We start from the raw sequence: 14,033 nt of genomic DNA on the forward strand, positions 1-14,033 counted from the left end.
CACAAAAAAAATTAGAAAACTAATAAACAAGTTTAGCAAAGTTATAGGAATCGATATACAAGAGTCTTGTTTCTTTTTTCCTTTTTGAGACGGGGTCTCACTGTTGTCCAGGCTGGAGTTCCGTGGTGCAAACACAGCGTATTGCAGCCTTGACTTCCCGACTTCAATGAATCCTCTGACCTCATCCTCCCTCCTGAGTAGCTGGAACTACAGGTGCATGCCACCACACCCTGGCTATTTTTTGTATTTTTGGCAAAGGCAGAGTTTCTGCATGTTGTCCAGGCTGCTCTGGAATGCCAGAGCTCAAGTGATCCATCTGCCTCAGCCTCCCAAGGTGCTGAGATTACAGATGTGTGTCACTGCACCTGGCCTTGCAATCAATATATAATTTTTATACCCAAACAATGAATGTTCTGAAAATAAAATTAGAAAACAATTCCATGTACAATTGTGTCAAAAATAATGAAATACTTAGAAATAAATTTAACAAGCACAAAATTTCTATGCTGAAAACTACAAAGCACTGTTGAAAGAAATTAATGCAGACCTAAATAAATGTAAAGATATCCCATGTTTATGGTTCAAAAGATCAACCTTAAGGTAGCAATACCTGCAATAGGTAAACAAATTTAGTTGCAATTCCCATCCAAATCCCAGATGGCTTATTTGCTGTAATTGACAAGCTGATCCTAAAATTCATATGGAAATCAAAACACACTGGCCAGGTGCAGTGGCTCACACCTGTAATCCCAGCACTTTGGGAGGCCATGGTGGGCAGATCATCTGAGGTCAGGAGTTAGGGATCAGCCTGGCCAACATGGTGAAACTGTGTCTCTACTAAAAATACAAAAACTAGCCAGGCATAATGGCATGCGCCTGTAATCCCAGCTATTCAGGAGGCTGAGGCAGAAGAATTGCTTGAACCTGGGAGGCAGAGGAAGCAGTGGGCCAAAATTGCAGTACTGTACTCCAGCCTGGGTGACAGAGCAAGGATCTGTCTCAAAAAAGAGAGAGAGAGAGAGAGAAAGAGAGAGAGAGAATCAAAAGACACAGATCAACCAAAACAATCTTGGAAAAGAAAAAAAAAAAAATGGAGGATTCACAGTTCCTGACTTCAAAACTATTACAAAGCTACAATGATTGAAACAGTGTGGTACTGGCATAAGAACAGGCATATATTCCAGTGCAACAGAACTAACAGAACTGAGAAACCAGAAATGGATTTCTGGATCAATTGATTTTCAACAAGGGTCCCAAGACAATTCAATATGGAAAGAATTGTCTTTTCAACAAATGGTACTGGGATAGCTGGGTACCTACATGTAAAGGAATGAAATTGGGTCACTGCTGCACACCATATACAGAAATTAAAATAGATCAAAGACTTAAATGTAAGTGCTGAGACTACAACAAAATCTTAGAAATCATAGGGGTAAGCTTTAGCTTTGGAGTAGAGGATGGTACGTTAGGACACGCAAAGCACAAGCAACAACAACAGAGCAGATAAATTGGTCTTCAACAAATCACAAACATTTTTTGCTGCACAGGACACTATCAAGAACATGAAAAACAACTCACGACATGGAAAAATTATTTGCCAATCATGTATTTCATTAGGGAAGTGCAAATCATGTCTGATAAAGGAATTGTATAAAGAATACTCACACTTCAATAATGAAAAGACAACCTAAGTTTAAAATGGCCAAGGATCTGAATAGATAGCTCTCCAAAGGAAGTATACAACAAGCAGGTGAAAAGATGCTCAATGTCCTTAGCCATCAGGGAAACACAAATCAAAACCACAGGGAGATGCCACTTCACATCTGCTGGACTAAAGACGGCAGTCGGCGTGCACACAGAGAACGTGGAACCCTCGTAACCCGCCGGCGGGTGGGATTCCACTTGGGAAGCGGTCTGACAGTCCCTGGCAAGGTTAAGCAAAGCAGTCACCTATGATCCAGCCACTCCACTCTTAGGTGCAATGGAAACATATTGCCACACAAAAACTCATGCAGGAGTGTCCTTGCAGCGTTATTTGCAATCGCTGAAACATGGAAAAACTCATGTCATCAACAGATGAGTGGATAAGCGAAATTTGGCACGGCCACGCCGTGGAGTATTACTTAGCCACACAAAGGAATACAGTTCCGAAGCAGTCTGCAGCACACGTGCACCTTGAAAAAGCTCACCGAAAGGAGCCCCCACAGAGACCACCTGGCGTGTGACCCCATTTCCATGAACTTCCAGAACCCGCGGGGTGGTGGTTCCATGTGTGGGGTGCGGGGGAGGGAATGGGGGTGGCTACCGATGAGAACAGGCTTTTTTTTTGGGGGGGCGACAGTGAACACAACTTCATGGACATACTAAAAACCATGACGCTGTGCACCTTAAATAAGGTGTTTCATGGTCTGTGAACTGTACTGTATCTTAAGCTACTACTTTAAAAACAACGTAAAAAGCGAGCTGACCACCCTGGCCAACATGGTGGAACCCCACCTCTACTAAAAATACAGAAAATTAGCCGGGCGTGGTGGGCACCTGTAGTCCCAGCTACTCGGGAGGCTGAGGCAGGAGAACGGCTTGAACCAGGAGGTGGAGGGAGGAGAATGACTTGAACCCGGGAGAAGGAGGTTGCAGGGAACCCAGACCGCGCCACTGACTCCAGCCTGGGCGACAGTGTGACCCGGTCTCAAAAAAAAACAAAGCAAACCGCAGCTGTCCGCTGGGAACGCGGGTGATAGGTTTTCCGAATCTCTAACGTGTTTGTGACGGTGACACGGTCCCTGCAATGTGACACGTTCCCAGTCGCGGATGCTCATACAAACGGCAAAGCCCGAACGAGCCCTTTCCCCGCCTTTGTTCCCCCGCGCGTCTGGGCCCCGCTCCCGGCTCCTCCTCCGCTGAAGTCGCGGGCGCGCTCCCTCCCAGCAGCGGGCCCCGGGGTCTGGGCGCGCCGGTCCCGCCTGCAGCCGGCCAGGGGCCCCGGGGGGCGGCGGGGCGGGACCTCGGGCGCGTGCAGACCCCGCCCCGCGCAGGCTGTGGATTCCAGCCCACCTGGCGACCCGCAGCCCGGGCGGAGGACGAGGCGCCGGAGGAGCCGCCGCAGCACTGCTCGGGATCCGGCGCGGCTAGTGGGGTTCGGGGCCGCGACCCTGCCCGGGACATGTGGGCGCCGGGCGGAACCCCGGGGCCCGCGGGCTGGGACCGCCGCAGGTTGGGCGCGAGGCTGCGCGCGGCGCTGGCGGGGCTGCTGGAGCTGCAGGGGCTGCGGGCCGCGCAGCAGGAGCGGGTGAGGGACGCCCTGGCCGCGCAGCCCCCGCCCGCGCCCGCCGCCCCCTGCGGCCCCCACGGCCACGAGCAGCAGCTGGAGGCGGCGCTGGCCGCGGTGCAGGAGCAGCTGGTGAGGACCGGGCGCCGGGGGCGGAGGGGGTCGAGGGTCACCGGGGCCGGGGCCGCGGTCGGGGTCCGAGGTCGGGACCGGTGCCGGCAGCTACGGTGTGTTAGCAGAAGGAGGGCTGCCATGGGTGCAGGCGGCGTCCTCTGGATTTGCCTTGGTCTCCGAGGAGGAGGACACGGGGGGCCCCGTGCAGGTGCCTAGCCCTGAAGCGCACAGGCGGGGACCCTGAAACCGGCCCGGGGTGCAGCTCGCACCGCGCCCTGCGTGGATGTGCACCCACCCACGCCAGCATCCCGAAGCCCGCAGATTTTGGGGAGACACCTGTGCGTTTGTGACAGCGCTGTTCTGACCTGCGGGTACTGACCGCTGTCCCCGGAGGAGGTGGGCTCCGGACCCTGGCTTTACCTCCATAGGTACCAGGCCCACCTGCCGTTTTGGGTTGGGGGCAACAGTGTCCGTGTGGCAAAGCGCACCCCGACTTGTCCTCGGGAATGTGCTGACATTTGTCACAGGTCGCGTCACTGTGATCGGGTACTGGGGGAGAGCTTGTAACTAACAAAGGCCTCTTCAACTTTAAGATGTGACCTGACCTGCGGGGAGAGGTGAGTCCTCTGATCCAGAGCAGAAACTGATTTCCTGGCCCTCCCGGCACTGCCTGGGGCTCTATCCCCTCCTCTCACACAATGGACTTTGTAAAACCTGCGGCAACAACTCAAAAGAGTGCTGGAAGTAGTTGCCATATTTTCTTAAAGAAAAACTAAAAAGGTTGGAGAAAGATTTCTGTTTACGTGAGTTACCTCTGTTACACTCAGTGGAATTTCTTTTACGTTAGAAGTTTAAGCTTGTCTTGTTAAAAGTTACTGCCTTTACAAAGTGGCCCAGGTGAAGCCGAGGCATCACGGTCAGCCCAGCTCACTCAGCCAGGCTGATGATGTAGCAAACCCTTCTGGATGAAAGAATCGGGAAGCCCAGTGTCTGGGATGCCTCCCAGGATCCCTGTTATCACCTCACCTTGCAGAAGACGAGGTGGCAGACTGTGCGGGATTAAGCCGCCGTCAGCTCTGCAGCTTCTGCCTCCTGAGAGGGAAGGAGCTGGTGTGCAGACTTTGTTCACTCGCCTAGTGACCAAATCCTGGCTGTCTGTTTAGGTCATTTGTGTGTTTGCACCCAGGCACTGTCTCAGCTTCTGCATGACCTCAGCTCAGCACACGGCAGCCACGGACGTGTTACACTCGTGTTACGGGGAGGGAGGTGCTGCTGAGAGGCTGGCCTCAACCCTGCCGTCAAGGGGTGAGAGTGCAGTTGATGATTAACTTGGCTTAAGAAATATATAAATCAAACTTGCAAGTGCTCAGCCTCTAATTACAAGTAGCCTTTTGGAAGAGAAGATCAAACAGGGTTTTGTTTAATTTTTTTTTTTTTTTTTAATATGGGGACCAGAAGGAACACGCAGACTTTGTCTTGAAACTTTGTTCTTGGGATGGATTTTGTGATCAAAAGAGAAGAATGATTGAATGTGTGTGGCATCAGCACAGGGCTTAACACTTCTACACTTTTCTTACCTGGGAAAAACCTTAGGAGTGATAGCAGTTCTGTAGTGTTGAATACAATGAAAAGCCTTGCTTGCTAAACAGCTGCACACTCCAGCAACCCCTGGCTAACTCAGGGCCCCTCCGCCCACCCTGGTGCTCACCTGGCCACTGGTCATCATTCAGGTGTGAAGGCCGGAAGAACATTTATCAGGCCCTGAGCAGCTTTAGCCGACAGGAATTCTCAGGTGCGAATGATTGCTAGCATTTCCAGGGATTTGAACTGCCGGGAAAACAGCAGCACTGCTCACCTGAAGGCTTATCACAAGCGCTGCACCTTTTTAATTGCTGTGTCACAGAAGAGAGTGGAGGAGGAGGTGCTTAGGAGGATTTTCTTGAATAAATAAATGAGTGGCTTTTATTGCTGCAACAAAAGGAAAAATAATTTCAGAATATGGGGCCTCCCTGTTTTGGGTTTCTAAGTGGATGAAACTCCCTGTACCCTCCATGGCCCCCTTTGTTGCTGCGTGACCAGTCTGTAGAGGGTTGGCTCTGCGTCCTCATTTATGGTTTGCAAGGAAACTTGTCATTCCCGACAAGTGCCGACCATGCCCATATTCATGAGGGTTAAGTTCCCCAACAAGCCCTAGTTGGAAAGACTTCACCCACTCCCTGCGACCCAGAGCCCACGAGTAGACTGAAAACCCCATCCTTCACCAGTGGATGTTGTCTCCATAGTGGGGAGACACAGAAGCCTCCGGACTCTGCAGTGAAATATTATCCTGAAGAATTTCCCTGTCTTGGCGTTGCTGGTCGTGACTTGTTCTGAAAGTGGTAGCTTGCAACAATTCCTTTTCCCTGGCAGCTTCCAGCATCCCGTGCTTCAGGAGCAAGCTGTGCGTCTGCTTCAGCAGCATCAACTTGATGCTGGCGTTTCCCTTGGGGCAGCCATGCTTGCTTTGTGAACACACAGGGGAACCAAGGGAGGCAGGGCTGAGAACTTGCAGGGGGCCACTCCTTAGGGCCAGGCAGCCCCAGAAACCTGCAAGGCCTCGGTGGCGCTGCTAGCCATGAGTCTACCTGGGACCCCTTTGCTGTTGATTGATGGGCCTCTTTTAAACTTAGGTACTAGCATTTACTGCTCTACAGATGGAGGTGTTAGCCTTGGGATTCAGGCATGGAATGTTTCCTCTGTGCATTCTAGCTCTCAGGGACAGAATGGAATTGTGGATACCATCTCCATATCCTGAACTCTGAGGCTTCCGTGTTTAGCCTCTGCATGTGCCGTAAAGGTGCTCCAGTGGCTGGACTGTTGACTTGCCCACGGAACAGGCACGGCACATGGGAATCAGCTCATTCTCCGGCGGTGCATGAAGAATGCATTTCAAAGGGATTCACCTGTTTTTTTAATGGCACCCCCTGAAATAGAAGTCCTCAAACTTTTTGTTGTCATAAGGAACTTTTGTGGTCCCTGGGAAGCTTGTTAAAATGCAGGTTCCCAGGCTTACCCGGTGGAGCCTCAGGAAATGAGTGGGGCCCAGGGTCTGCAGGTGTGCCCAGCTGTCCCACTGCCTGGGGAGGCTTGCTGTGAACGCCTTTATAACTGGCCCTCCTGCCCCTTCCCCAGGCCCAGGGGTTTTGGCTCAAGTGCCCCCAGAGCTCACCTTGAGCAAGGCCGCCTAGAGTTAGCCCGAAGACTGGCAGAGGGCTCCCTGGAGTTAGCCTGAATGCCCGCAGAGGGAAGTGGGGCGCTGAGGCCACCCAGGGCTCGCTTGCGGCTGTGGAGCGGGTTGGGCCGACTGTGGACACATGTGGAGACCGCGCTTTGGGGCTGGCCTTGCAGTGGACTGTCCTCCTTCCTGGCCACGTATCTTTTGTGACTATGAGCACAATGTCTGGCCCTAAGAAAGAGTGAATGAAAAGCACAGTCATACAAACCCCAGGTCAGGGCCAGCGGTCGGGATTGGAGACAGTGGCCAGGGTTAGGGCCAGCGATTGGGGTTAGGGACAGTGGTCGGGTTTAGGGACAGCAATCAGGGTTAGGGACAGTGGCCAGGGTTAGGGCCAGCGATTGGGGTTAGGGAGAGTGGTCGGGTTTAGGGACAGCAATCGGGGTTAGGGACAGTGGCCAGGGTTAAGGCCAGCGATTGGGGTTAGGGACAGCAGTCGGGGTTAGGGACAGCAGTCGGGGTTAGGGACAGCATTTGGGTTTAGGGACAGCAATCGGGGTTAGGGACAGTGGCCAGGGTTAGGGCCAGCGATTGGGGTTAGGGACAGTGGTCGGATTTAGGGACAGCAGTCGGAGTTAGGGACAGTGGCCAGGGTTAAGGCCAGCGATTGGGGTTAGGGACAGTGGTCGGGTTTAGGGACAGCAACTGGGGTTAGGGACAGTGGCCAGGGTTAGGGCCAGCGATTGGGGTTAGGGACAGTGGCCAGGGTTAGGGCCAGCGATTGGGGTTAGGGACAGTGGTCGGGTTTAGGGCCAGCGATTGGGGTTAGGGACAGTGGTCGGGTTTAGGGACGGTGATTGGGGTTAGGGACAGTGGTCAGGGTTACAAACGCGGCATAAATCCTGAATGGGGTGGAGTCCTGCAGACGCAGACGGGACCTGAGGATGTAATATATAACCTGTGAATGCCTGAGAGCTCTGTGCGTCCTGCAGCCCCCTGGACCATTAATCAGAAATCAGCAACTGAAGGCCAGGCTGGCCAAACATTAATCGCAAAGCAATTAACCCGCACAGACACTGGGGAGGGGAGGGGCTGGAGGAGGAGGACAGAGCTGGCCGTGTGCAAGGCCCCCTCTTTCAGGAGAAGGGGAGTGTGATTTAGAAGAGGAGAGGGAAGATGGATCCTTTTAAGCATTGATGTGTGGCCTCACAAAGAAACTGAATTTTCTGTGGGTACCTTGGGTTTCGTTTTACGACAGGCCAGGGAAAATCCTGAGCTGTAAGAACTCCCCGTCCCTCAGTTTGGATCCAAGCTTCCTCTTTGCATGGCTGGAGTGTGAGAGCCCTCATGTGTGCTGCGCAGGCTTGGTGCCGTTCACCTGGAGAGTGGTTTACCTGTGTCAGAACGTGCAGGGAGAGAAGCCCGTGTGTTTACATGAGGCTGGGTGGGCCTGGAAGCATACAATTTTGATGAAATTCAGGGTTTTTTTTTGCCGTGTTCACATTCACAGATAATATTATGGCTTCCAATTTTGTCACTGTGCAAGCTTTGGAGGTTTTGGGAGGCCCCAGAGTTGGGTCCTGGTGGAGGGAGCTGCTGCCGGCACAGAAGCGGTGTGCTGGGTCCAGCCAGGCCTCCACCGTCCGCTCACCCGTGCTGATCGCAGGCGCTTGTGTTTGCAAAAGCCGAGAAGTCATTCTCTCATCAGACCAGGAAACCATCGCTCCCTGCCTCTCTTGTAATGACTTCTTACATTGTGGAAATGACCACAGTCATTCCCTAAGGCCCAGCTTGTGGGGTTCAGAGGAATTCTTCATTTCCTGTGTAAAATTTGAAATATAATTAATCATTTTCCTAAGAGGACCAACCACACATTACATTCATTAATTATTTGCCTAAACCGTAATTGTTAGTCAAACCAAGAAATGTTTTAGAATTAAAAGAAAGACACACGCACATACACACACATGTGTCCATGCTCATAATCAGCCCTTAAGAGTTGAGGAAGCTGAGGCCCATAGAAGGCACAGACTCTCAGGGCAGGGCTGTGATGGAAACTTGTAAATACCCAGCCCCTTGGCCAGGCTCATGCCTGTAATCCCAGCACCTTGGAGGCCAAAGACGGTGGATCCCTTAAAAGCAAGACTTGGAGACCAGCCTGGGCAACATGACAAGACCCCATCTCCACAGAAAATACAAAAATTAGTGGGACATGGTGGCTCATGCCTGTAGTCCAGAGACTCGGGAGGCTGAGGTGGGAGGATCACCTGGGCCTGAGGAGGTCGAGGCTGCAGTGAGCCGTGATTGCACCACTGCGCTCCAGCCTGGGCAACAGAGCAAGACCCCGTGTCAAAAACAAAACAAAACCAAAGATCCTGAAGGCCGATTTTCGAGCTGTCATTATTTATTCCAGGTAAAGCTGACATTTTCCATGTTTGGTTGAGAACCTTCTCTCCTGATAGCTCTACCAAAGCCTGTCACAGTTCAAAATGTGACTTCTTCTATCAGGGAGGGAGAAGGGGCTGAACAGTGAAGGGGAGTGTTTCTGCCTTTCCACTGGACTTTCTCACCTTCTGGAAATGTCGAAAAGTTTGTGCCTCCCAGGACCAGGGACCCAGAGGCGGCCGAGTGAAGGACGCCGCCTGCCCAGGCAGGCATGTGGAGAGCCTGAGCACAGCAGAGCACTCTCCTAGGCAGGCTGAAGGCACAGTGAAGTGGAGGGCGGAGGTGGCTCCTGCCTGCCAGGAGGAGGTGCTGTTATCAATCCCGATTTCACTCTCATATGCTGTAGTGTTCTGTATTCTTACAAGGAAATGTGTAATTTGAAAAGCTCTGACAAACAAAGCAGTCTGAGCTGGAGAGAAACCCACGTGTGTGTGTGGGAGTCGGGGAATGGGTGTCAGGGAACAGTGGGGCAAGGAAATGGCTTCAGAATGAACAGGGCCGGCGCCAGATGGAGAAGAGGTGTTCCACGTGGACCTCGGGAGTTTGAATTGCGCTCACAATGCGTCTTCAGTTTTGGTTTCTGTAGGTACAGTCGTTCCCTTCCTCTTCTTTCCGTCCTCAGTCCCGGCTGAGACAGCAGGACATTGGCCTGAAGACCCACCTGGACCAGCTGGACCTGCAGATCAGCAAGCTGCAGCTGGATCTGGGCACAACCTCAGGAGAGGCCCTGGACAGCGACAGCAGGCCCAGCTCAGGTACCCGGGCGCCCTGACCTCCCGGACACAGGGCAGCCCCAGGAGGGCAGAGGTGAAGCCTGCACCACCAGCCCTTCTCAGGCTGAACTCTCCAGTGTCCGGCAGGGAGGGTGCTGCTTCGTCAGGCCCATCTGAAAGTTAGGAGGCAACTGAAGCCTGAGAAAGCATATCCGACTGAAGAACACTAAAATGAAATACTGTTATGTCAAGGGGTTTTAGGAAAAAGGGCATAAATATGAATTGGTTACCTCACTCTTATTTTTGTAATTTGCAAAGATCACATGGTGGTCTAAGTGACGTTGCGGGACTCAGGAGGCCTGGGGCGGAAGCACCTCCCCAGACTGGTCTCCTCCTCACCTTAACTTGGCAGCACCAGGGGGGAGAGCCATGCAGGTGCCAGAGGCCTGTCCTCAAAGGGCTGAACTCCTAAGAGGCTACCCCTTAAGCAGGCATCAGCCACCCAGTGCTAAAGGGACCACTTGCCAGGAAGAGGGAGGGCCAGTGCTGGAGGGCGCGGGCAGCGAGGGCTCTGACCAGCCCACTAACAGCTCCTGGGAAGAATCCTGCACGTTCTCACCGGAGCCACACTCTCCCAGGCCAGCTGTATGGACGATGGCCCACAGCCTCCGGTAGCCTCAGCTCAGGGGTTGCCCCGGGCCCTCCTGTGCCATGACAAGCTCCAGAGGAGAGGAGGCCCTGGGCTCTTCTGGAGGGGGTCACTGACCTGCCGTGTCTGCTCTGTCTAGGCTTTTACGAGCTGAGTGACGGTGGCTCCTGCTCGCTGTCGACGTCTTGTGCCTCTGTCTGCAGTGATCGAATCTCCCCCTCGCTGGGCAGTTTGCTGCCTATGGCCCAGGCCCCCAAGGCCAGGCCCAGCATGTGGGACTGGAGGCCCCGGTCGGTTGATGAGACTGCTGTGCCGGCGTGGAGACCCCAGGCTACCAAGGAGGGCGGCAAGCTGCCAGGCAGCCTGGGGGAGGCAGGCCAGCCGTCGGGCACGTTCTGGCCCAGGCCGGTGTCTACAGGTAAGAAACTGCCAGGGAAGGTAGGGGTCTCATCTCAGGCCCGGGGGTCCGGAGTGCAGCCCCCAGCTGCTGAGGGCAGAGCTGGGACCCCACACGAGCGTGCTCTGCGGCTCTAATGGCCGCTGGAAGCCTCCGTGGGCCATGCGGTTGTTTGGAGGCAGGAATCCAACGCGCCAGATGCGTCACCACCAGCTCTTCTAGCCCAGGGCACTTTGCCCCGTATTCAAAACAGGCATCAGCAAGTTTAAAAACATCCTGTAAAAACCCTGGTTCCACTGGTGTGTGGAGTGAGAGTCGGGTTGAAAGCGCTGGTGGGGAGAGAACTGGGCTCACACCTGGATCCCACCTACTGGCCCAGGAGGGGCTGCAGTTGTCTTCAGACTGTCTCCAAAGGCATAGATGTCACTTTGGGCCTCATTTTGTTTCTAATACAAGGCCTGGTTTAATAGTAACCAGTTGGTCTTCAGTTACTGTGAAGCCCCATGGTTCCCTCCAGGGCATCTGCAGGGACTGGCTTCATGCTCTGGCCTCCCTCCCTGGCCTCCATCCTGGCCTCCATCCTTGGCCTCCATCGGGGCTCCATCCCATGGCTGGGGGGCCTCTTCTCTCTGGGCAGCCTCCAAAACTTCAGGGAAACGAGGGTGCTGAACTGGAGATTCTCACTCCCCATGCACTCTTCCTCAAGGGGAAGGGTCGGAACAGGCGGAGGGAGTTGTGGTGCAGACGCAAATGGGGCCTGCAATCTCTATGTGGAGGGGGGGCCCAGTGGCTGAGGAATCACTGTCTCCCAGAGGGCCCAGGAGCTCCTTGAAGCAGCAGTGAGCAGCGTTTCCTTCCTGTTGCCACGCACGAAATGAAATCAACAGCACCTCCACATTCAGGTGTTCATTTTTCTTGCTACCAGGTGATCTCGACAGAGCCCTGCCGGCAGACACAGGGCTCCAGAAAGCCGGCCCCGACCCTGAGCTCCTTGGGCTCCTCTGCCAGGGGGCAGACATCCCGCTACACGTGCTGGACCCCAAGTATCGGCAGGACCTGGTGTCGAAGGGAGGCAGGGAGGTGTACCCGTACCCCAGCCCCCTGCACGCAGTGGCTCTGCAGAGCCCCCTGTTTGCCCTGACAAAGGAAACCCTGCAGGGCAGTGGCCCATCGTCCCCCAGGAAGGCCCCCCTGGGCCCTGCAGCTGTGAGCACTGTCCAGACTGGGCTGGCCCTCGAGGCTGGCCCGGCCAGAGCCAGAGCCTATATCGACAGGCTGCTGTGTCTGTGGGGCCGGGAGACCCCAGCAAAGGGTAGCTGGGGAGAGCAGGGACCTCGGAGGTGTGCAGTATCCCCATCCCCACAGAAGCAGGGTGGCTGGAATACAGATGGTGGAGGCCAACTTAAGAAGCTGGTCTTTGCCCCAGGGAGGGAGGATGAGGGAGGGCCAGCTCAGAGGAGGGATGCCAGCAGGGGTGGCCCTCAGCAGCAGGGACCCGTGCCCCTTGAGAGTCCTCAGCACCCTGGCAGCCTTCCAGAGGAGAGGCCCCAGCCCTGGAACCATTGCGTCCTCAGAGAGACCATGGCGGGGCCGTCTCCCAGCTCGCAGGCCCAGCGCACACCCCCACCTCAGGACTGTGGACGAGACGACATGCTGCCACCCAGGAGGCTGGACGAGAGCCCCCTGCCATCCTCTGGGCACTCTGCCCACCTGCCCTTTGCTGCCAGCAAGCCTTCACCACCATGGCTGAAAACGGGTCCCCCCAAGAGCAAGGCTGAAAAGATGAAGAGAAGGCCCACGGACAAAGTGCTGAGGTTCGCAGGGCAGCCATCACTTCGGCCGGAGAGGCTTGAGGGTGCCCAGGCCGCCACCAAGCTATCCCTGGAGTGGGACCCTGCCCACTGGCCCCCAGGGAGGGGCGCGCTCCAGAGGAGGCTGGCCCTGGCCTGGGAGGTGCCTGGGCGCTCCTGTTCCGAGTCTACTCTCTACCCCATGCCCATCCTCGTCCCCCTGGCGGTGGCCCCGCAGGAGAGCCAGCGGACCTCAGCCCATGCCCTGTTCCCCTTGGAGGCGACACTGCTCACCTCGGCGGCCAGGAGGAAGCATGGCCGCTGGCAGTCCACTGTGGACATCTCGGTGCGGGCCCACCTGGCTGGTTACCCAGAGTCTAACCTGGGGCCCCCCAGACCCACGGCCAGGAGGGTGGGTGGCCCACAGGCCCGGGGCCGGCCCACACTGGTCCGCCAGGATGCCCACACCAGGAGTGACTCAGAGCCCTCCAATCACTCGGCCGAGTGTGACCCGCGGTTCCCCTCGGTCATCCCGGAGACCAGTGAGGGGGAGGCCAGTGAGCACACCACCAGCCGATTCGCAGACCACGAGTCTGGCAGCAGCGACGGGGAGGGCGGCGGCCGGAGCAGGGACTGCGGCATGGCACTGGGCCACGCAGCGGCCGGGCACAGGGAGCTGGCCTGGCCCCAGGCGGCCCCGGTCAGCTCAAGGCCACTCCTGTCCCCCGTGCCCAAGCTGTGCCGTATCAAGGCCTCCAAGGCCCTGAAGAAGAAGATCCGCAGGTTCCAGCCGACGGCCCTGAAGGTCATGACCATGGTGTGAGCCGCAGCAGCTGTCGGAGAAGCTGGTGCACACAGAGGCTTTTTCCATGTGGTGACCTGTGGTTGGCTGTTCCAGTGGTGCCTATCTCCCGAGGTCACCACGGAACAGGAGGCCTCTCAGATGGGCTCTGCCTGTGGAGTGCAGCCTTGCGCCCTGCCCCGGCGAAGACCCGGCCGGAGCTCTGGCTTCAGATGCCAGCAGCCTCCCCGGCTGACCCAGCGTCTCATCTCAGCATCTCCCCAGACGCTATTTGTTCCTGACAGTGCCTGTTCCTGCCTCGTCATCCTCCCGAGGCTTTGCCTGCCCTCCCTCCACGCCACTGGGGACGCGGTTTCCAATCTTTCAGCCATTCCTCCCCAAAAGCATCTTAAAGAGACAGTTGTGGGACTCTGTGCTGGAAATTGAATTTTTTTTTTTCTAGTTTCACAGTTTTATTCACAACTTTCATTAGTAAACCAAATTACTGTACAGTTACCAGGACTAAGTCAAAGGGCTTTATATTGCAATATTAGATAAATGCAGTATTCCAAGAGTTTACAATTTTTAAATACATTGCTCAACATGGCTGCTAGAATAAACTTTTTTACCACTATACATCTTTACCTTTAAAAAATTATATT

General features: G+C 55.0%; 1 protein-coding gene across 1 annotated transcript; it reads left to right on the forward strand.

Moving 5' to 3' along the window:
* The first annotated feature begins 2,857 nt into the window (after positions 1-2,857).
* Positions 2,858-13,813, forward strand: DACT2 (dishevelled binding antagonist of beta catenin 2). Its single transcript, XM_017507611.2, has 4 exons — positions 2,858-3,400; positions 9,664-9,796; positions 10,543-10,821; positions 11,726-13,813. Exons 1-4 carry the CDS (start codon positions 3,164-3,166, stop codon positions 13,411-13,413), a joined length of 2,337 nt encoding a protein of 778 aa, XP_017363100.1. The 5' UTR covers positions 2,858-3,163; the 3' UTR covers positions 13,414-13,813.
* The last annotated feature ends 220 nt before the right edge of the window (positions 13,814-14,033 follow it).

The sequence above is a fragment of the Cebus imitator genome, unplaced genomic scaffold (genome assembly GCF_001604975.1).
Source record: "Cebus imitator isolate Cc_AM_T3 unplaced genomic scaffold, Cebus_imitator-1.0 Scaffold380, whole genome shotgun sequence".
Taxonomy (NCBI): Eukaryota; Metazoa; Chordata; class Mammalia; order Primates; family Cebidae; genus Cebus; species Cebus imitator.